The 25,048-nt window shown below is 40.8% G+C and overlaps 1 protein-coding gene across 1 annotated transcript in view; it reads left to right on the forward strand.

Annotated features, from left to right (window-relative positions):
- The first annotated feature begins 4,454 nt into the window (after nucleotides 1–4,454).
- Nucleotides 4,455–25,048, forward strand: part of rspo3 (R-spondin 3) — a 112,247-nt gene continuing 91,653 nt past the window's right edge. The window contains exon 1 of the mRNA XM_072556004.1: nucleotides 4,455–5,578. Within this exon, the coding sequence (XP_072412105.1) occupies nucleotides 5,482–5,578 (97 nt within the window). The 5' untranslated portion in view covers nucleotides 4,455–5,481. The remainder of the gene's footprint in view (nucleotides 5,579–25,048) is intronic.

Consider the following 25,048-nt stretch of genomic DNA (forward strand, 5'->3'; position numbering starts at 1 on the left):
CAAGAAGGGGAATAGAGACAGCCCTAGTAATTATAGACCAGTGAGCCACACTTTGGTAAAGTATTGGAAGGGGTTATAAGTGATTAAATTTATAATAATCTAAAGAGGAATAGGTTGATTAGAGATAGGCAATATGGTTTTGTAAAGGGTAGGTCATGCCTCACAACCCTTACTGAGTTCTTTGAGAAGGTGGCCTAACAGGTGAATGAGGGTAAAGTGGTTGATGTAGCTTAAATGGATTTCAGTAAGGCTTTTGGTAAGTTTCCCCACAGTAGATTGTTGCACAAAGTATGGAGGCATGGGATTGAGGGTGATTTAGTGGTATGAATCAGAAATTGCCTAGCTGAAAGAAGACAAAGGGTAGTGGTTGATGGGAAATGTTCATCCTGGAGTTCAGTTAGCAGTGGTGTACTGCAAGGATCTGTTTAGGGGTCACTGCTGTTTGTCATTTTTATAAATGACTTGGATGAGGGTGCAGAAGGATGGGTTAGTAAATTTGCAGATGACACTAAGGTCAGTGGAGTTGTGGATAGGGCTAGAGGATATTGAAGGTTACAGATGTACAGACATACACTGCAGAGCTGGGCTGCGAGGTGGCAAATGGAGTTTAATGTGAAAAAGTGTGAGGTGATTTACTTTGGAAGAAGCAACAGGAATAAAGAGTACTGAGCTGATGGTAAGATTCTTAGTAGTGTAGATGAGCAGAGACATCTCCGTGTCCATGTACATAGATCTCTGAAAGTTGCCACCCAGGTTGATAGGGCTGTTAAGAAGGTATATGGTGTGTTAGCTTTTATTGGTCAAGGGATTGAGTTTCTAAGCCACAAGGTCATGCTGCAGCTGTACAAAAGTCTGGTGCGGCCACACTTAGAGTATTGCATACAGTTCTGGTCATCGCATTATAGGAAGGATGTGGAAGCTTTGGAAAGGATGCAGAGGAGATTTACTCGGATGTTGCCAGGTATGAAGGGAAGGTCTTATGAGGAAAGGTTGAGGGACTTGAGGTTGTTTTCGTTAGACATAAGAAGGTTTAGAGGTGACTTAATTGAGACATATAAGATAATCAGAGGGTTAGATAGTGTGGACAGTGAGAGCTTTTTCCTTGGATGGTGATGGTTAGCATGAGGGGACATTGTTTTAAATGGAGGGGTGACAGATACAGGACAGATGTCAGAGGTAGTTGCTTTACTCAGAGAGTAGTAGAGGCATGGAACACACTGCCTGCAACAGTAGTAGACTTCCCATCTTTAAAGGCATTTAAATAGTCATTAGATAAACATATAGATGATAATGGAATAGTGTAGGTTAGATAGGCTTCAGATTGGTTTCATAGATTGACGCAATATCAAGGGCTGAAGGGCCTGTACTGCACTGTAATGTTCAATGTTCTATGTTCTAAATAAGTCTCCTTGATACTTAACCTGGGACATAGGTAAATAGCTAATATATTAGCAATAAGCAGAAGTGCCATAAGGAAAAGCTTGGGCAAAAGTAAAATGACAATATCAGGATATCGTGAAATATTCTACAACTATATTATGGGTATGTTGAAGTTATTAGGACTAGGATTAAAAAGAAAATCTGATTTTTTTTTTCCTTTATTCCTTCATGGGATGAGGGCATTTCTAACCAGACAGCATTTATTGCCCAACCCTAATTGCCCAGAGGACAGTTAAGAGTCAACCACATTCCTGTGGATCTGGAGTCACATGCAGACCAGACCAGGTAAGGATGGCAGTTTCTTTCCCTAAAGGAAACTAGTGAATCAGGTGGGTCTTTCATGACAATTGACGATGGATTCATGGTCACCTCGATATTACTCCGAATATCAGATATTTTATTGAATTCAAATTCCACCACCTACTGTAGCAGAATTCGAACCACAATCCCCAGACATTATCTGGATCTCTGGGTTGACAATCCAACAATAATGCCACTAGACTTTCACCTGTCCCTACCCCGGCCACCATTTTCAATGTCCCACAATTTAATTGTAAATTGGAACATTCAAATATATTTCTGAATTTTGAGGGAGAAGAAACAAAGTTAACCCATTTTATAGTTGCAGCTGATTTCAACACACCAGTTAGGCACTATTGTCTAAACGATGCAAATATGAAAATGTTACTCTGCCTTAAAAATTTTCAATGCAGCAAAGAAGTTAAATATATGGGTGGCATTTACATAAATTTAGAATTTTAACTTGCAATTATAGTTACAATGTAGTTTAACAGCAAAATGAAATTTGAATGAATTTGCCTTCTTACATAACATGAGAAAGAAGCAGTGAATTTAGGCAAAATGCAGCTGTACACTCTCTAACTGGAAAGCTCACCACCAAAGCCTTACTTGATTTTGGATTTTTGCTGGATTCTGGGTTGGGCACTGAGGGTTGTGAGTGTTTTGGGCCAATCTGGGTCAGGTGAGGTCAAGGGTCACTTGTCCATGGGAATAAGCTAGCACACAAGTGGCAAAATAGATAACAGGTCTGGCATCATTCAGTGCCTGGATGAACTGCTCAGGTAAGTTCATTTTAATTGAGCATTTCTTTTTAAAAAAAGAGGTGTTCTAAAATTGCCCAGTTTTCAGAGAACTCCAGACTTTGGACAGCTGGTTTTGAGACACTGTCCGTAAGTTAAAACAGTTTTTTTCTTGAATATATAACATGCATCCACAACCAAGCAAATAACTCATTTAATCTAAAATCTTTCAAACAGAAATGTTCCCTGACTCTAGTGGATAGAGTCAAGACTTTCTTCTTATGTGTTGTCCAGAAAGAGGTGGCATAGCATTAAAATTAAAGCAATGTATTTGGAATTGAGACTTGGTCAGTTGAGAATTTCAAAATTGAGATTGTCAAATTGTCATTGAGTAAAGTTATTAAGAGTGTCAGACGTAAGGACTATGTTTGGAGTTAAGCTAAATATCAGCGACAATCTAAATGAATGGTGGAACAGACTCAAAGGGCTGAATGGCCTACAGTTCTATGTTCCACTGGGAATCTTCTTTGAGTGGTTGTGTCTATGAAGAGACTTTTGACGACATTACTCCAACATAACATTATTTGTGGTAATGATAGGAGTCATTTCCTTAGTTGGTAAGTTGTGGGACTGATAATTATCCACTGTGAAAATTAAGGTCCGTACATGAATATATATTACCTTTTCTTAAAAAAAGGATACCTTAAGTCGTTGGAAAATTAAGCCAAAACAATACAAAAAAAATGCCTGAAAATTGCAGCAGGTCAGGCAGCATCAGTGGAGAGAGAAGCTTGCCATTTCAGAACTGAGGAAAAGTTAACAATCTGAAATATTAAGTAACGTACCTCCCTCTCCGCAGATGCTGTCTGGCCTGCTGAGTTTTCTCAGTATTTTCTGTTTTCTACCGTGTAACTCTACAGACTCCGACAAAACCCAATTGTGACACAGTTGCTTTCACTTGTGTAAAAGCGTGCTCCCTGCATCCATAACTAGTTGGCGTTGTGCTGCCACTGTCAATCAGCAAGCAATGGTTGGACAAGAGCAAAATACAGGCACCATGGATACTGAGAAACTGAGATTTTAAAAAAGCACATAGAAAAAGCAAGAAATACTCAGCCGATCTGGTAGCATATGCAAACCAATGGATGGCCTTTCCTTATTAACATCCAGGCTGCATTGACTTTGACTGGGCTGAGATTCTTCCTACGCGCGAGCTTCTGGGCGCACCTCAAGCTCGGCTCATCCCTTTCCTGGGCTGCACAAAACTTTCTTTTTTCACAAATCCGTTGTAAAATTTTAGAAAATTTTAGTGATAGCCAACTATGTTGCCGCATTTTTCCAGCTGATTTATATTCTTTTGCTGGAACTGCAATCAAACTCTGACTTCATGAATCCCGTTACATGTTCTTAACTGGCACATTTAGAAAAAAAACTATACGAAGTTTTTATTTGTGTATTTCAAACTACAAAGACGGAGGATGTGCAGTTTGCACTGAAAGCGCTTCGCACAGTATTGCAATTTTAATAGGATTATCCCTGGCTTCCTTATTCCTGAATGAGCAACTGTTCCTGATATTTGGATATCCCTGTTCGGTATTGCTGTTTCACTAATTCGCATGGAATAAAACATGATTTCTCAAAATGATGTCAGCCTGAAGGCTGGAGCGCTTTCTTCACATATCGCTATCACTCGCTCAGTCAGCCTGTGAGTTGGTAGAGGAATCGCTCTGTCGGTCATATCGCGCCCACTGCATTAAGATTAATGGCACGGACTTAAATGTAATTGGAATCCGATATAAAAAAAATCTATCACATAACCTCGGAAAGAGGCCGGCTCCCGTTAGCTGGTGTTTGCGCTGTTTCAGAAAGTTAAGTGAAATGGGCAGAGAAATGACTTTATATAGCCTTCCAGCAGAAAGGGGCGAGGCCAGACCATATTTACTGAAAAAAAAAGACAAGTATATTAGACAGAGCCCGATGCTGCCTTGTGGAGATTGTATTCGCCAGGCTCGCGTCATTTGATCTGCTCAGCGCTGTTCTCCTCAGTCATATCGCCCTCAAGAGTGCGAACAACCTCAGCGCGTCTGCTCTGCGAGAAAGCTTCGCGTTCCTGTCCGTCCCCAGCTCGACAGACGCTTCACACCTCCCTCCGCTCGTTGGACGGAAAGCGGCTGCAATTAACCTGAAGCCATCGAGCGGTTAGCAGCAATGCCTGGCGAAGCTCCGAGGATGGTTACCACCACAGCGTGAGACCGAGCAAGGCCGGCAATCTCCCGCAAGTGGCCAGCTATCGCAGTCATACTGGAGAGAGTTTGGATTGCAATACTAACTGCGGGGGAAAAGTCTGAAGATATTTTATCTTGATTTTTTTTAAGTGTAAAGGGAAATGGCACTAAACCAAATCTGATATTAAAAAATTGAAAGGCTTATTAAGCTCGTCGTTTAAAACAAAAGTAATGCTATAACCTTTCAGTTAGACTGTTCATCTAACCTTTCTTTTTAATTCTGTGATTTAAAGATCTAAATGAACTGCAATCAGATAGCTAGAAAATTATTTCGGAAAGAATTACCCGAGTAAAACATTGGCATTTGTTCAGATTGTTGAGCAGTGGATGACTGTGAAGGTGTTAAATGTGACAGTTATTGACTGGAGAAGGCAGAGCAGATGTTGACGGGACCTGGTCTGGGGCTATCCAAGGCGTTTCTTGTTAAAAAGGTGAAACCCCAGTACTCCGAGTTCTATGAGGAGGCTTCCAACACACTTGGCTGCAAGATGTTACTTACAACTCGGGCCAGTCATTCCGGGGCCCTACCTCAGATCTGTAGACACGCTGTAGCACTATAGATCTGGTAAGGCTGCCTCCACTGTTTTACTTTGCTGCATTCACATCGATAACCAGAACTTGATTTTGAGGAGCCGAGGATATCCCGGAGATTCTCCCAAGTGAGCTCCCGAGTCACTGCTGTAGCTGCTTTTAGGAGACACCACCCGCAGGTTACTATGCAATTTCGACTGATTTCTGTGGTTCTAATTTTATTAAACTGTATGGAATACATTGGCAGCCAAAACGCCTCAAGAGGAAGGCGGCACAGACGAAGTAAGTTTGAATTTTTAAAAAAATGATGTTACACCTGTTTACATTTCCAAATACCGGTACGTTTTTGTTTCCTTCCCCCCCCCCCCCCCCCCCGTCGTCTGTATCTTTGAATTCCCTTTACGTTTGGTCCTTTAAATTCTGATTGTGGCTGTAGCAAAGTGCTTGGTGTTGGCGGGGAGGGGGTTGGCGTGGAGGGGCAGAGTGGACTTCAGTTAACTTTTCTGTCAGTCGGCTCCTCAGACCGATGCTTGAAGGTATAGTATTGGCCTTAGAGAGGGATGCAGTGATCTACAAAATCAGCCTCGGTGTCTGCTTGCCGCTGTCTAATCTCGGACATTTGCCGAGTTAGAGTGAGGCGTTATAACAAGCACAAGAAAAACTTCGTCCCGGAGGAAGGGGAGTTGCTGTAATTTCAAACGCAGCTATCCGCTAGTCTCGTCCAGGTCGCTTTTAACACTGGGAAGACAGTGAGCCGTTGTCAAGGCTGGGTCTGAGTCTGTTTCTTTGCTGCTTGTAAGAACTTCGATTTTAAAAATATTGTGCAAAGAATAGCAGAAATTCAACCACTGAAGGAGGCGAAGTGCTGTGCGTGTGTTTACTTTCTGATCTTTTATTAACTAAAGAGAGCAGGATATTTTGAATCTCCGCGGAGGGGGATATACTGACTAACGTGCCGGCATACCTATACATGGGGGAGCATTGCTGGCTGATAGGACAATACACTTCGCCATCAGCATCTATTCTCACCCGCCAGTGTTTTGAAAAATGTGTAGGTCAAGGGTACGGGTAATCAGGTCACCAAAGGGAGGTCAGTAAGTGGATATTCCTCTATCGGATGGTGCTGTGCAGCTGAGAGCGCTTTTGTACTTGACAGTTTGCTTATCGCCCAGAGATCGCGGTGCTAATGTGCTGCTTCAGTTTGACTGCAGAAGTATTCCAGTACTTCGCCTCTTTGGTCAACTGCATGTAATCTGAAACTTACTGACAGACGTTCCTCGTAGCTCTCACTCCTTAGCGCCATGTAGGAACTGAAATAAGAGATCACATATGCATTGCCATATACTAGGAAGTGCTGGGTATGTTTATTTTCTTCCAGATAAATAACCATCACACACCATCCCTAAGTTAAACATCAGCATAATGCGTGTTCAATGAGACAAGCAAAAGCGACAGATTTTGGGGATGATTAATGAATTTTAAAGAAGATTTAATATATTTATATGGCTCGATGGTTAGCACTGCTGCCTCACAGCGCCAGGCACCCGGGTTCGATTCTAGCCTCGGGCGACTGAATGTGTGAAGTTTGCACATCCTCCCGGTATTTGTGTGGATCTCCTGCGGGTGCTCCGGTTTCCTCCCACGAAGATGTGCAGGCCAATGCTACATTGCCCAGAAGGTTCAGGGACGCGTAGGTTAGGTGCATTAGTCAGGGGTAAAATAGGGTAGGGTGGGATATTCTTCGGAGGGTTGGTGTGGGCTTGTTGGGCCTAATGGCCTGTTTCCACACTGTAGGGATTCTATGAAATGTGAAAAGCGTTTCAAATACGCTACAAATGAATGTGTATCTTTACGGGCCCCTGATGTTTGCAGATGTCCAAAAAAACATCAAGTGTGTGATATTCATGCCAAATCTTATTGAAGTGTAAGGACAAAGACGGTTCCTTCACAATTCAGTCGACACCAGTCATCGAAGCCTGTCTGAGAGTGTCCTTATGAAGGTTTTCCATCTCCTGCATGCTCCGATGAAGAGTCATCTGGACTCGAAGCCCGAGTTTCCTCTCTCTCCATGGATGCTGCCTGACCCGCTGTGATCTCCAGCATTTGTTGTTTTCAGTTCAGATTCCAGCATCTGCAGTAATTTGCTCCTACATTATGATTATGCCCACCCCACTTTCGCGGGAAAAAAAATCCTTGAGCGTCCTTGAGGACGTAAGGAAAGAGAATTGTAAAACAACTCGACCTCAAAGGATGAAGCGATCTATAGGGTTCAGCCCTGCCCCATACCCACACATTGATTTCAAGTAACAAGATAATCCATCCGGTATACCCTCAATGGCTGGATCCCATGTCACTGATCCATTTTCTTTGTTGGAAGTCACTGCTTCGAGAATCATAGAAACAATAATGCTAGTCACCAGATAGCTTAATCTGGTGAAATTCTCGCTTCAGAGACCCAGTAACTCTCCCAAAACGCGCCAGGCCAGGGCACTCGCTGCAAGATCATCTCGACATCTTCTGTTTTCGGCTGAACCAGTTTCAATTTGGGTAACTGAGAGAAACAAGGCGCCCTAACGCTGAGAGAAGCTCTTGAAAGCATTTATCGCACCATTTCTAACCCTGGAACTTGTGAGCCTGGAATGAAGAAGGAAGAAAGTCATTCTACAGCTTTCAAGTCCCGACACAGAATTAGCCCGCGAGTAGGAAATGGGGGATTGCGTTAGGAGTTGGATGGGTCGCGCTGTTGTGGGAAAGTGACAAGAGTCCTCTCAGCGTGGGAGCAGGAACTCAGCGCAGGGGCAAAACACTGAGCACTGAACCATCAGTAAGTTACAAAATGAGAGGGGACTCAGAACGAGCAACAAGTCTAGAGTCTTGCTCGATTAGTGGCACCAGACCAGAAATTGTTGGAAAAGCTCAGCAGGTCTGGCAGCATCTGTGGAGAGAAATCAGAGTTAATGTTTCAGGTCCACGTTCAGAATACAAGAAGATGGCACTTTGGCCAAAAACTTTTTTAACCACCGTACGTTTGGGAATTCATAATTTTTTTTTGCATTTTACGAAAGCCCCAATGAAACTTTTGGTTGGAGCTTTCGAGGTGAAAGGGCGCATTTTGTTTTCTGCCATTTCTTCAACCGCCTCGGTAACATCGTGTGAGTCAAACTCTTGTCTGTGGACTCCTGTGGCACCAGCATTACAACGGGATCAGCGCCTGATGGACGGGGCCAGGCTCTCGACTCACACCATCTAACATACTTTTACTGAGTTCGAGCATTCCCCACCCAGATGCTTTCCAACATTACTGCTGCTAACTGGGGAGTCTCCGGGAAAATTCCGACCCAGAGTAAAATATCTGCTTACTGCCCGCAGATTCGTTATACTAAAAACTCGGTTGGGAAGACCTCCACTTTTTGATCAGCGTGGAATCTCATTATATAGATCTATATATAACAAGCCTTGCAAATGAACACCTATTGCGACATCTTGTGTTGTAAAATATTATTTCTAAGTCGACTTACGCCACTGCAGAAAATAGAGTTTATTGTCTACCGCATGTGCAATTTGAATAATTCCCGAGCTACAGTGTTAGAAAAGAATTAGTTTATGGTAATTATGTTGAAGGCAATATGACAACAACTGCATTTTTTGCTTACACCACTCTATAATAATCCCACCTGACGGGACATTGCAACTTGGGAAAAGGCAATAAGGATAGCAAAAGCCTGCAGATGTCAGTGCAAATAATGCTTTGTTTCCAATGCAGCTAATCTTGATCGTATTACAGGCTTAGCTGCAATGCCAACATTTTCAAGAAATCTGACCATTCGACAGCCAGTTTAATGTAATGCGTAGACCACTTTTGAAACTGAATATTAATTTATGAAGAAAAAAAAATTTGGGAGTCAGATTGGGGTTGGATTTGATCTCTTCTTACTTCTGGATAGCGTTGTCCCTTTGTCGTCGTGCTTTCTTGCTGATGTTTTCGTGAGTGTTGCATGTTACTGTGTAAGATAAGGGAGCCGACGTCGCTAATAAATAAGTAAGTTAACGTTAAAGCTCTGCGGAGAGAGGCTGGTCTCAAAGGTTTTATCTGTTCAGGTAATGACACAACAGAAAGAACTCGCGCCTCCCTTTTTTTTAAAGAAAATTGGGTTTATTTTCTAAACCAATTTGAAACAGGATTGAAAAGAACGTGATGGATAATTTGAACCCAGTTAGCTCCAGGTATCTTCTCCTGTCCTTATCCCGGCAGCTGGAGAGGGCGGGGGACCAACTCCGTGACAATCCGTGCTCCCAAATCTCTCGATCTAATCATATGTGTTTACTGGCGGGAGATCGCTCACCAGAAACCGGTCTGCGCTCGGAATGATTTCGATTGAAGACTCGGGGACATTTGCGGGATTCTTTGAGAAAACGATTAATGACGAAATTAATGCCAAAAAAAAGCACCCGCCGAACGGACTGAGCTGTGACAACAGTTTGGATGTTAGCATACCTATTTAATGACTTTATCAGAATTGAATTGGATAAGGATTTCCCCCAGTCCATGGCAACAATAATGAATGTTGTAGATTAAGTTTTGGCACAAGTTTTGGCATAAAATGACTGTACAGACTTCTGAGTGATGGCATTCAACAGAGACTAGCCTGTGGGCAAATATTTTTTTAAAAATCCTCATTGACCTTGTCGAGAGGAAATCGTTTCCAATCCCATTGGATTTCCCCGACACCGAGACGATGAGAGGACACATGAACGTTACAGCTGAGCTTCCATTATCTTCAAAGCACCGCGAAGTGAGACAGAGTTACAGAGAGCTCCCAGTCAGTGAAGGTGTGCCCCAACAGTAAAACCAACAACTCGGTTAAAAAAAACAATCGGAGACTTGGCTGTACCATCAGATGACTCTATATGAGTGTGTGGGAGGAGCCGATTGTAAATGTTGAACGAATTGAAAAGCGAGGAACGAAACCAGTCTGAAAACCTTGTGAAATGATGTGCTCTTGAAACTTGAACATTTGTCAGGATTGGTGCCGCAACTGGTGATCCAGTTAAAAATGACTCGTGGTGACTGTTGTATGAGGAAGGCTTATCTGGGGCTTTTCAGAACGGCTCATATAGTCCTAGATGTAACAGCCCATTTTATAAACTCGGGAAGGTGAAACTAACTTTCAGAATCTTTTTTTCTGCAGCGGATGGCGTGGTTGGGCCTGTCTAACGGATGTCCTTAGTGACTCTAATGTTCTTTGGTTGCAATGACGAACAGCCCTAATGTTTGGAAATCACTCCCCAGAGTCCAGTTCACGATGGGAACACATTTGAGCTTTTACAATTGAGCGTTGATGGCAGACCAGTGATAGAAGTCCTGTAACAAAAATAAATTGAGCCAAATTTATTTGATTCTAAAAGGTTTAGTCCACAATTATTCACTAACACTGTTATTAACCCATAGCCAACAAGAGCACTGTCAGGATATCATGAATTTGTGGATTAATAAACATGGTGACAATGTCGAAAACCCCAGTCAGTGGTCTGTAGGATACCTCTATGTCAGTTCCGTACATCGGGTTTGATAATTTTACAGAATCATTACACATATGCAACGCGGTTCGACCTATTCATTTGAAAGGCCTGTTGTTTTTAGTTTAGCTTAGAGTGGTATTGTTTCATATGTTAACTTGTTAACAGTTCAGATGACATTACTTAAAATTCAGACGTGATTAAAATATTAATTGATATTCGTGGTTCAGCGTAAAATTATGACTCATCACCTTCCCTTCCTCAAATAGATTTTCGCGTGGGAAATGTTGGTCTTTTCACAACCCAGCGGTTGTATACGTTGCGTTGTTGCCTGTTTGTGCAGCGTTATGACCCACTTATTGCTTCCAATGACACTCTGGGCGATAAAAGTGATTTATAGCGTTCCCCTTGGAGCCCCAGAGATGGCGGGGTCCAAACACAACAACAGCTCCTATTACAAAAACAACATTGAAGATTTTTTTTTCTGCACGGGCAGGATAGTGTCGTTTTCTGGTTCTGCGGCTTAAGTCGACAGGAAGAAATGGGAATTCTTTTATTTGCTATTTTTCAATGACTAACCTGCAGAAATCAATATCGGAATGTTTGAGAGTGCAAGAGAGGCATATGAGGATAATTTTCATTCTTACAGGTTGGTTCTGGTGCAATAAATATTTGGTGACATACTGGAAGATAAATATTTGTCCTCATTAATAATCCAAGTATGGTTGGTGGTTTGAACCACTGCAGCGCGTGCAAGAACCATACTGCTTCCAGTTTTAAGATGAACCCATGACAAGTGTAACTCTTTCATTAGCCACAGACAACTGAATTCTGGAGATCAAGCTCCCAAAGATTTAAAAAAAGGGAACTCTAACCTCACTCATTCCCATCCCTTATACTCTCGGATTGCATTAACCCAGGTGAATCTCAGATCTTCACTTTCGGCACATGGTTCTTCCCAGGCTCACAGTAAAGCAAGACAGATGATCAGAGTTTTCCCCAGTTAATGCGCACTTAAATGCCCGGCGATTATAAGCAACATGTTTTTAAGATGTGACATGTGCTTACATTTGGTCCCTGTTAGTGAAAGCACGTGGTGGATCGAGCTGTAACAGTTCAGCTGCTTTCCTAAACAGCCTCTGCACCTCTTTTGAAACTGGGCGGTATGAGTTGACTGGGACTGCACAGTCATGAAGTCACAATGATACCGCGCTCCTTTTGGGATCGCTCAAACAGCAACAGCACGTCACTGTGCGGAGCGTTCTCCTGCAGAGGGGATGCTGTCTCTGCGCTCTTTTAACACATAATGCTTAACGAAAATGGTGAGAGGTGGGCAGCACCACAATCGGCTCTTTAAATGCACTGCAAGTTAGCACACTGGTACACCCGCGCAGACTCCTGCAAAGCTGCCTCTGGCTTGGAGCGAAAGTTAGTTCTGAGTTGATCGGAAACAATCGACGGGCCCTCCTCCTCAACCTGGGACCTGCCTAAACCTCATGAAGAAACACTGAGCGAAGTTTAGTACCCATCTTTTGATCTGTAGCAGCTAAATGGGCGTACGTTTCTCACATTTTACCTCCGTTCGCTCTTCATTCAGTACAAAGGTGGCAGTCTAGCTGCAAGGCGGATCCAGACCTGGAGCCCACTAAAACTGAGCAGCGTGAGACCTCTGCAGGAGGCCACTGCATATTGCCTGAGCTGAGCACTTGGCAACGACGAACTCCAATCGTTGTGAATCCAGGTCAAAACAAAAGTGCTTAGGCAGTTGGCTGAATACCCTGGACAACTGGAAGATTCGTATTCATGGAGTTCGATGGCTGGTCTCTAATTCACAAAAAAAACAATGACTTCACATTAAAAGGCAGCCCGGGAAGTAAAGGTTTTGTGTGTGGGAGAGAACTCTTTGCGATCGACACTATTATAAGAATACAGTACAATACGACACAGTTTATTTTTATGCCAGTTCTCTCACCGTTGACAGACCCCTGAGCTACCTGAAGTGCTGTTCAGATGACAGAGTATTGGCCATGCAGAAACCCATTCGTGGTCTCAGTTTGTGGAATGTGATGGTCAGCCATTCAAATATGATAGGAAGTGACACTTTTCCTAATTTCCCTTCCATTTCCCCAGCTAGTTATTTTGCGAATTGCTTCATGCCCATCTCAACTTAAATGAGTTTCTTTACACTTACATTCAAGATTTTTCCAAAACTCCATATCAGTTCAACAATTTTTAGTTTTCTGCCCCTAACCACCTTGTCTTTACCATGGATGCCCAGTCTCTGGACCCTGACACCCCCTTACCATATGGCTCAGAGTCCTCTTGTTTCTTAAACAGAGGTGAAAGCCACTATTGTTCCTGTTCCCTCCACTGCCTGGTGCAACTTGTTTTCTTTACTAAACAAAGTTTCCTTTAACTTGACTCACTTCTTCCAAATGAAAGGGAGTCCTGATGGGCCCCAATTACATTTATCTTCCTGTAGGATGTGTCGAACATTCCCTGTTCCAGTCCAACTCATTCCCATTCTCCTAAATGGTTTTCTGATGCATTGATGACCTTTTCTTGGAATTGGAGAAAAATATCAATTTTGTTTGTAACCTTCACCCTTCTCTCGCCTTCACATAGTCCATTTCTAATAGTTCTCTTCATTCCACAATCTCTGTCTTAATTTCTGAGGTAACTGCCTATGAAAATTCACTACCAACTCACTGACTCCCACAGTTATCTCATCTACACTTCCTTACATTCTGCTTCCTGTAAAGAGCTCAATTCCATTCTCCTTGTTTGTATATTTCCACCACATTTGCTTCAATGATTTTACCTTCCACAACAGTGCTTCTGACGTTCCTGAACTGAGGATTTTAATGGTCCTCATTAATATCTAACACTTTACCTCCTCCCTCCTCTGTCCAAGACTAGAGACTCCTTCTGGGTGAACCTACTATTTATTAGTACTTCTTCCAATGTATTGTTTCAATGATTTGTTGTTCAAAATAAAATCTTCTCTACAATGGGGAGACTAAACACAGATTAGGTGACCACTTTGCAGTGGTCTGCTCACTGTGCAAGTGTAATTCCAACTCGTCCATTGCTTGTCATTTCAAATACATATTTTTGCTCTCACGCACATATTTCTGCCCTTTGCTTGTTAGAGGATTGCTGTGAATCTCAATGGAAATTTGAAACAGCACCATCACAATAGTGATAAAATGTGGTCTATTGATTTTTAAATTCCACCATTTGATTTTAATACCACGGACTGAAATGATTTCAAAAGGGGAAAATACCAACTTGAAATGGCTGCAGTAATCACTTGACTACAGAGCTTATGCCTGAAACGTCAACTTTCTTGTTCCTCGGATGCTGCCTGACCTGCTGTGCTTGTCCAGTGCCACGCTTTTCAACTCTGATTTCCAGCATCTGCAGTCCTCACTTTCTCCTGCTACAGGTCAAGCCAAACTTCATAAGACTATCATTAAACAAGAAGTAGCCTGGACTGAAATTAACATTGTTATCAAAAGAGACTGAAATCAGTCAGGCATGAAAAAACTGTATCATTTGTTTGATCCATACCTATATGAAAATTTTACATGTTGGAGATTTTGAAAACAAAACTCATCTACAATTATCCAGCTTGAAGACAATAAAACCAGACACAGGAATACACTAATGATCTGTATTTCAAGGAATTACTTTGGCAAAACAAGGGTGATAAATTTGTGACTGGAACTGGAGAAGGTTCTTCTCTCTCTTGGCTCGCTCAGGAAGGACAAGTCCTGGTGACAAAACAAATTGAAGAAATATCCAAACATTGACAATTCAAAGACATCTGCAATATTCATGTCTGCCATTGATCTAGAACATCCCTAACTAACAACAGTTTCAGTTTGAAACTCAACACCTCAAGAGCACCCTCAGGATTTTAGACTGCATATTATTTTATCCTCTTTTTCGTATTTGACATTAACCCCTTTTAATTTTGAGTGTGTGTGTGTGTGTGTGCGCGCACACACACACACGTGCATGCTTGGTGTTAATTTTTTATTTTTCTCAGTACTGGCAAGTAATAAAATAGCTCTTACTCCTTATCGTTTCTGGTGAAATTAATTGGGGTGAAGTATAGCTATATGCTAAAACTCATCTAAAACATTTTGTTGCAGCTGACAAAGGAGGTTAAAAAGAGGAGAGCCAGTTCACCCCTTCTCACCTGATTGTAACTCATTTTCATATAGGCACTTTACTGCATCTGGATTCAACATTCATTTAAACAACTTCTGACCATGAAATGTGTCCTCCATGTTGATTCTTTGCAAAGTGCCAGAGTGTATTCTGTTTTCATATCTTTGTTTTTACACAGACTTTACCATTATTCTGCCATTAACATTAAATTAGTATCTATGTTTTTGTTCCTTTACTACAATTATCACCATCCCCTTTGCGTTTTGCTCCATGACATCTTTGTTTTTTTTCCTCTTTTGCCCTCTAATTTGTGCTGGATATTCCCTTTTATTCTACCTCTCCCTTCCACAATCAACTGCACAAAACCCATTACTGGTTTACTTCCCTTCAATTCTGAAGAAGAGCCATACTGGACTCAAAACGTGAACTCTTTCTCTCTCCAATGGTGTTGCCAGGCCTGTTGAAATTTTCCCAACCTTTTCCGTTTAAAGATTGACTTTGGGCAACCGATGGCTGAAGGTTCTGTGGCCCCAATTTTGAGGTACCAGAGGAAGTCATAGAGGTGGGTACAATTACAACATTTAAAAGGCTGGACAGGTATATGATATGGAAGGGTTTAGAGGGATATAGGCAAAATATAGGCAAATGGGACGAGTTCAGTTTAGGAAACGTGGTCAGCAAAGATGAAGGGTCTGTTTCCATGCTATATGATTCCATGACTCCTTGTGGACAAACCCTCACTGGGCTGCAAATCAGCACTAAAATAAACAAAATGGAAGACTCGGCTCCATTGGGATGGGGGGAGTATTCTTTCTGTGGTTTAGGTGTGATCGCAGTTGTTGCCCTGTCCATCACGCATGTAGCCACCAGCCCTGAGGGAGGCTGCCTGCATTGAGCACTTGAGAGAGCATCTCTATGAGCAAGGCTAAAAAAGTCTAATTGGGATCATAATCAGTGTATTTGGCTACCTGATTCTGTTCTATTGGCAGCCAACCAAATTCCCAGCTTGCCCTGGGAAACATCCCCAGTGGCAGAAACACATCAGGAAGTTGCCTGATCTCCTCTAATTATCTGGCTTCGTCATATGTAATTTCATCATCAAGGGACCAGGCAAATTCAACCCTAAGTATTAATTGATAATAAAGCAGAAATATAAACATTGATCTTTGTGCTAATACTTGTGCCACAAGCATAGTTAATACTTAATTGCTGTCTTTTTTTAAAAAAATGTCCTTTAATGTAGATTTCCATGGTTTCTCTTAAACTATAATACTGAAACTTTTACTAATCAAATGGAGAGTTTGCTGTGCTCCCATGTACAATTTTGAAACTGTCAGATGACACTTCAAGTCAATGCTTATGAGTTTCTGGGGGGAAAACATTATTTTGGTTTTAATTTTCACTTCATCTTTGGAAAAATCTTTATATTTTTCATTCAATTTAAAATAAGTTCTGGCTAATGGTCTTGAAGTAACTCAGTTTAAAACAAAATCCCGTAAAACACTAAAGACTACAAAATACAATGTATGACTTCTTCAATAGATTAGATGAGTCTTTCAATACTATAGAGGTGAGAACATCATAACAGGCATGTGCAGTCACAAAATAGTCTGAGATATTTAAATAATTAGTGAGAGTTTATGGTGCTGCCACAGAGGTTTGCATAAACAATAATATTTGGATGAATGAGATTCAAAATTTATACTACAAGTATATTATTTTGTATTATGATTACCATCGAAATATATATTATATATAGAGGGCTATATGGTTCATATGTTGTCAAAGCAAAAAGAACTATCTCTAATATATAAATATTTAATAATTAATGAGTGACTTCAAGACAATAGCAATAGTGATGTCTGATTTCTGACCGTGTATCCTATTCATCAGCAAGAATGCCAAATGTCCACCTCCATAACCCATTGCTGCCCCAGCTGCAGTCATCTGCCATGTTGTTGGTATTACTAGAACAGAATACTACAAGCTCACTAGGTCAGCCTCTCACCCTGCGCCCCCCCCCCCCATTAATTGACATCATTAAAAAATCGGCCCACATTCGAAGTCCCACGAAGTCCTGTGAACCCATTATCCCCGCGCTCACAGACCTACATTGGCTCTTGGTTCATCAAAGCTTCAATTTTAAATTCTTCCGCTTTCAATCACTCCCGAGCCTCACCCCTCAATATCTCTACGATGTCCTCCTACAAATCTTCGAGATCCCCAATTCCAGCCTCTTGTACATCTCTAACTTTCATTGCCCCATCTTTGGTGGGTGTGAAGTCTTCTGGTTCTCATAGTATAGATATGGATAATTACACTTTTGATTCAAAATGTTGGAACACTATCAGGCATATTGCTTGCATCTTTCAGTGTGGCTGGTGGCTGATAGACTTGATATGTTGTTATTTGGCACATGACTGTAATGCAGCAGAAAAATCGTGGCAACCCTAATGTAAATTCTAAGAACAACTAGTCCCTTTTTATGAATAACACAATAATATAACAATCTAACCATATTTTTATAGTGCTAAACTCTAGAAATTCTTCCTTCTTCTCTAATTCCCTCCCCATTTTCAGGATGCCTTTTTCTTTGATTAAGTAAAACATATTTCTTTGACAAAACTTCTGATTACCTGCTTTATTATATAATATGGCTAAGTACTAATCTTTGATATTGCTGTTATGAAGCATTTTGATACATGGTTCTATATTAAATATGATATATGAATGCAAGTTGCTGTTGTTGTTCATGACCTGCATTCAATGCTTGGCAATGAAATCTTAAATGTAAAAATTAAATCAAACATTTACCTATACAATTGGAAGGAAAAAAATGGCAACAGACATGGGAAATCTTAGGCAAAAGTAAGGGCTGCAGATGCTGGAGATCAGAGTCAAGATTAGAGTGGTGTTGGCAAAGCACAGCCGGTCAGGCAGCATCTGAGCAGCAGGAAAATCTTAGATTCAGTGGTAAACATACACAACCAATGGAAAGCAGTTAACAATAGTACCAACAGGAAGTTGAACTTTGCAACCAGTACAGTAGAATACAAAGCATGATCATTTTGTACAGAGCTTAAATCAGATTATACCTTGAGAACAGATAATTGTTCTCAAAATCAATGAAATAGATCAAAGCTCTGCTGTCTTACAGTTGTGACTGATTATGGACAGTTAAGTAACCAACAGAAGGAGGAGGATCATTAAACATCCCCATTCTCAATGTTGGAATCCAACATGTGAGTGCAAAAGCCAAGACAGCAATCATCTTCAGCCAAAATTGACAAATAGTTATCTCTGTCAGCTTGTTTCTATGATACTATCCAAGATACATGACAGTCATCAGCCCATTCAACCCAATCCATGAAACGTTATGAAATTACTGAATGCATTGAATAGAGCAAATACTACAAATCCCAAAAACATCAACATTGTAGTATTAAAGATCTCTGCTTCAGAATTACTTGCACCTAGTTACAATGTCAGTGCATGCATGCACTTGCACTGTTGAGCTTTCTGATGTGGAGTATGATACACCAAAATGAACCTGAGTTGATTAGGCTAATTGAGGTTCAGCTAACATAATCTTTTGAATAAAGGGACAGCAAAACCATTTAATTACAGGAGTATAGGACTTTACTGCATCTTTCCAAAGGGAGTATGATATACCAAACTGATTACCATAAGTTCCTACATTGATTACAGCAATGAAAATATTTTTTAAAATTTCTTCATTTTATGGGATGTGGGCATTGGTGGCTGGTGAGCATTTATTGGCGATCCCTAGTTGCCCTTGAGAAAATGTTCCTGAGCTGCCATCTTGAACTGCTATAGTCCACCTGCTGTGGGTTGACTGACAATGACATTAGGGAGGGAATTCCAGAATCTTGACCCAGCATCAATGAAGGAACATCGATACGTTTCCAAATCATGATGATGAGTGGCTTGGAGGGAACTTGGAGGTGGTGGTATTCCCAATATCTGTTGCCCTTGTCCTTCTAGATCGAAGTGGTCAGGGTTTGGAAGGTGCTGTCTGAGGAACTTTGTGAATTTCTGAAGTGTATCTAGTACACACAGCTGCCACTGAGCATCGGTGGTGGAGAAAGTGGATGCTCGTGGATGCAGTGCCAGCAAAGTAAACTGCTTTGTCCTGGATGGTGTCAAGCTTCTTGAGTATTGTTGGAGTGGCACTCATCCAGGCAAGTGGGAAATATTCCATCACACTGCTAACATGTACCTTGTCGATAGTGGACAGGCTTTTGGGTGTCAGGAGGTGAGTTACTCACTGCAGTATTCCTAACCACTGACCTTGCCCTTGTAGCCACTGCATTTGTGTGGTGAGTCCAGTTTAACTATCATAATCCCCAATTAAAAGTAATTTTCTTAGCACTGTATTAACTATTACTGTACTGCATTTGGAATTTGCCTAGTGCAGAAGTGATTTAGGGGAGCAAGAATTGAAATATTTTAAAATGATTGAAGTATTGAGGGCTGGGAAGGGAATGCATCATTTGCTTTTTGCAATGGAGAGCTCTTTTCAATCAACATTTGAAGAGAGTGCAGCATACTTGAAGTCTTCTCCAGATGGCCATGGAGAAAAGCTAAGAGAGAATCTGTAACAACAATCTGGGTTTGTGGAGCACTGCTGCTGCTGCGCCAAGCTGATCTTGCTGTTACTCATGTAATGAACAGTGCAAATAGTTCTCATATAATGTAAAAGTGAACACCATAACTTCAGTCCAATCCAGGCAAACTAGTGTGAACAAAGAGTTTACTGGATAAATTACTGGCCCATCAGTTTACTCTTAATCTTTAGTAATGTAACTGAAATAGTATCCATTGTGATAACCCAAAGTATTGGTCACTAATACTCAATTTGGGTTTTGCCAGGGTCATCTTGGACCAAACATTGACAGAAGAGCTGAATTCCAGAGGTGAGAGTGACTACCCTTGACATCATGGCAGCATTTAACCCAGTGAGGCATCTAGCAGGACCATCTAAGATTAAAATCAGTGGGAATTAGGAGTCATTGAGTTTTTAACAACACAGACAGAAGCTCTTTGGCCCATCAAATCCATGCTGGTCATCATACATCAGCTAAACTCCATTTTCCAGCACTTGCCCCCATAGCTTGCATGCTGTGGTGTTTCAAGTGTTCATCCAAATAATTCTTAAATATCTTGATGGTTCCTGTTTCTGCCAACATTTTTAGGCAGTAAGTTCCAAATACCCAAAATCCTTTGGGTCAAAAGCAAATCCTCAAATCTCCTCTACACTTCTTGTTCCTTATCTCAAAGCTATGCTGCCTGGTTATTAAACCATTTACTAAGTTTGGGGATGGATAGAGCTCTTCAGTGTCTGGAAGTGTGCCTACGACAAAGGAAGATGGGTGTTGGTTTTGGAGGCCAATTATCTCAACCTTAGGACATCCCTTAATTGAAGGAGTTCCTCAGGGTAGTATCTTAGCCCTAATTATGTTTAGTTGCTTCATCAATAACTTTCCCTCCAATGGGAGATCAGGAATTGGATTGTTTGCTGATGATTGAATATTATTCAGATCAGTTTATAACTTTTCAAATTATTTACAGTGTGTGCCTGCACGCAACAAAGCCTGCACAGCATCCAGGCTTGGGCTGATAAATAACAAGTAACGCACAAGTGGCACATGAGAAGTTAGTGATGAATTATAAATGGTTACCGTGCCTGAGTTCCATGAATGAATTAAATATTTTTAAAAATCTAATTACAAAAAAAATTCAAGTGTTAGAAGCAATAACAAAAAGAACACAAAGCTGATATCCAGTATTTGAGGTCTATGTTATGAAATAAATAAGAAGAAATTTTGACTTTCCAGCATGTAAGAACCAAAGCATCTTATGGTGGTATACAAGATTGTTATGAATATATTTAAGGTTATGTTATTAATATATTAAAGGTTGTGGAAATTGGTTTAGCTCAGTTGGCTGGATTGTTGGTTTACAGAAGAGTGTTAGTATATTAGTATGAATGGATAATTGGTTACCTAACTGAAGACAAAGAGGTGGGGTAAAAGGGCATTTTAAGGATGGCAACCTGTAACTAGTTAAGTATCACAGGAATCAGTGCTGGATCCACAATTATTTACTATGACTAGGCTGAAGGAAGTGAATGCACTATATTCAAGTTGGCAGATGGCTCAAAAATACAGAAGAAGGCAAATAGTAAGAATGGTACAAAGAGACTATGAAGAGTTATAGACAGGTTGAGTGAGTGGGCGAAAACATGGCAGATGGAATATAATGTGGGAAAATAAGAGGTTATTCACTTTGGCAGGGAGAATAGGACAGTTGAATATTATTTAAATGGGGAAAGATTATATCAAACAGGGGGCCAACACCTTCAACATATTGTCTAGCTATCACCATTGTTAACAGCTAACCCGAGAATGCAACTTTTAAAAAAAGGTTTTGTGATTTACACATGAAAGAAGTGAAAATATCACAGTATTCTAACAGATGAAAGGCTGAACAGACAATCAATTTTTCAATGTATAATTTCAGTTACATCACATTTTTGCTATAAATTCTGTGTTACAATCGAGCCCTCCACTATCACCTGATGAAGGAGAGTCGCTACAAAAGCTAGTGTGCTTCCAATCAAACCTGTTGGACCATAACCTGGTGTTGTGTGATTTTTAACATCAAACTGCAGTGCAGAGTCAGTTGGAGGTCTTCGTGCGTGAATCATAAAAAGTTAGCATCCAAGTTCAGCAGGTAAGAAGAACAGCAAATAGAATGTTGATTTTTATTTCAAATAGGATGGAATATAAAAATAGGGAGGTTTTGCTAACACTATAAAAGACATTAGTTAGACCACAACTGGCATATTGTGAACAATTTTAGTCCTTTTAGTAAGGAGCGATGTATTAGCTTTTTAAAAAGTTCAGTGATAGTTCACTTGGTTGATTCCTGGAATGGAGGGATTTTTCTATGAAGTGAGGTTGAATAGGTTGGGGTTGTACTCATTGGAGTTTAGATGAATGAGGGGAGATCTTATTAAAACAGATCAGATTCTTAACAGACCTGACAGGGTAGTTAATGTGAGGCTGCTTTGCCTTGTAGGAGAGTCTAAGACCAGAGGATATAATATCAGAGTAAGAGAACACCCAGTTAATACACAGATGAGGAGGAATATTTTTCTCTCAGCCAATACTAAATCGGTGGACTTCTATGCCACATAGGCTGTCAGGATTGGGTCTCTAAGTGCATTAAAGTCCAAGATAAAGATAATCATTAATGGAATCAAGCATTTTGGGAGAAAGACAGGAAAGTGGAGTTGAGGATTCTTGGATCAGCCACTGAATGGCAGAGCGAACTGAAAAGATTGAATGGCCTGCTCTGCACTTATAACTCTGTCATAGAGTCATTAAGTCACAGAGATGTACAGCACGGAAACAGACCCTTTGGTCCAATTTGGTCCATGCCGATCAGATATCCCAACCTAATCTTGTTCCACCTGCCAGCACTTGGCCCATATCCCTCTAAACCCTTCATATTCTCACCCAGATGCCTTTTAAATGTTGCAATTGAACCAGCCTCCACCACATCCTCTGGCGGCTCATTCCATATGCGAACAACACTGTGTGAAGGAGATGCCCCTTAGGTCCCTTTTACATCTTTCCCCTCCCACCCTAATCCTATGCCCTCTAATTCTGGACTCCCTCACCCCAGGAAAAAACTTTTTCTATTTAACCTAACCATGCTCCTCATGATTTTATAAACCTCTATAAGGTCACTCCTCAACTCCAAAACTCCAGGGAAAAACAGCCCCAGCCTATTCAGCTTCTCCCTACAGCTCAAATCCTCCAACCCTTGCAACATCCTTATAAACCTTTTCTGAACCCTTTCAAGTTTCACAACATCCTTCCAATAGATGGAAGACCAGAATTGCACACATATTCCAAAAGTGGCCTAACCAATGCCCTGTATAGCCGCAACATGACTTCCCAACTTCTATACTCAATGTTCTGATCAATAAAGAAAGCATCCCAAACGCTTTCTTCACTATACTATCTACCTGCAACTCTACTTTCAAGGAACTATGAACCTGCACTCCAAGGTATCTTTGTTCAGCAACACTCCCTAGGATCTTACCATTAAGTGTGTATGTCCTGCTCTTATATGCCTTTCCAAAATGTAGCACCTCGCATGTATCTAAATTAAACTTCTTCTGCCACTCCCCGGCCCATTGGGTCATCTGATCAAGATCCCATTGTACTCTGAGGTAACCTTCTTCGTTGTCCACTGCACCTCCAATTTTGGTGTCATCTGAAAACTTATTAACCAAACCTCCTATGTTCAAATCTAAATCATTTACATAAATGACGAAAAGCAATGGACGTAGCAATTACCCTTGTGACGCACCACTGGTCACTGGCCTCCAGTCTGAAAAGCAACCCTCCACCACCACCCTCTGTTTAAAACTATGCTTCTGCAGGGTGGTCAACTCAACAGAAACATGCCTCTTCGCCCTCCAAAAGAGGCATCATTTGCAATGGGTTCACCCTGGAAGTTAAATAAGGCTGAATAATGTTTCCAATGTTTGGTGCTTCTCAGTAGCTACCTGATTAAAATTGGACTATTTCCAGGTGAAAACAGATCTTGCATGTTCTATTGACACCAGTGGGGGTGCCTTTCAGATTTCCTTATGATGTACATAGATGGAGTTTTGTGGGATGGGATCAATGAAACCATTGTTATAAATAGGCTTGAGCAGAATTCAAAGTTCACAGTCAGGTTTCGGAAGTGAATTGGATTGGAGGCTGGATCATGTGTTGCTTTGGATCAGCAATCTTATTTTAGAAAATGTTAGCCCTATTGCAGTTAGTCAAAATTGGGCTCACAAAAACTGCAGCAATTTCCAAATCTGAAATGGAGGCCTTGTAAATTTAATTGGACAACTGAATTAGCTAAATACCCAAACAAAGCCCATTGCCAGATGGTGGTCTTGGAGTTCAATATAACTATGAAAAGTCCCAAGCTGAATATAATGTTATGGTAAGGAAAACATTAACAATTTAAAAATGGGCAATTGTGTTTTGAAATTTCCATCACTGGAAGAAGCCAGAAATATGAAACTTACAGGTGACCATTCTTCCGTAAATTTCTGCAATGGGTTCTCAAGTGCAAGAGGGTTTTAATTTTTCTTTGAGTGGATGTAAATGTTGCCATTTAGCTGAGGTAGATAACATGTTCAGAAGGGATGTAACAAGTACCTCCATGGCATAAAATCTCATTCTCTTGATACTGTAGATACAGAATTATGGAAGAAATTCTAAAAACAGATTGAGCAGCAATGCCCATTGAGTGCTATATTGATAATAATTTACTATGGGATAATAATAAATCACGTGAATGAAAAAGGACTGAGAATCAATGCTGCAGTTTTAAATCAGATGCTGGAGAATGGAGAAATCCAAACATTCAAATGACTGAATAGCAGCGGTCAGCTATCCAATTCGTTTATGAAGAAAGGAATAATCCCTAAGAAATTATGAGAAATATTAGAAAAAATAATTTTTGGAATGCTAATGTACACTAAAAATGAGGGAATGTAACATGCAGTCTTTCTGTACAAGGTGTTATCATTAAGCAATTTTACTTTGTTTTTCAGTATCATTGCACATATATCCACATACTGTATAATAATTTATTTTAAGAATAAAATGAAGGGGAATGCCTGGATTCTGTCTCGGTAATCCTCAACCTCTGTTCTTTAACACAGGGGGTAACAGGTTAAAACTGGTAAATGACACATTTCATGATGCTATCAGATTAGTCTTCAAATGATTTAAAGTGCATTTAAGAATGGGTAACAAATACAATGTCTTCCAAGTCATAATCATAGAGTTATAGAGATGTACAGCACAGAAACAGACACTTCTGTTTGAGACACTTGTCCATGCTGACCAGATTTCTTAAATTAATCTAGTCCCATTTGCCAGCACTTGCTTATATCCCTTCCTGTTCATATACTCATCCAGGTGTCTTTTAAATGTTATAATTGTACCAGAC

Source organism: Chiloscyllium punctatum, chromosome 3, assembly GCF_047496795.1.
Source record: "Chiloscyllium punctatum isolate Juve2018m chromosome 3, sChiPun1.3, whole genome shotgun sequence".
Lineage (NCBI taxonomy): Eukaryota > Metazoa > Chordata > Chondrichthyes > Orectolobiformes > Hemiscylliidae > Chiloscyllium > Chiloscyllium punctatum.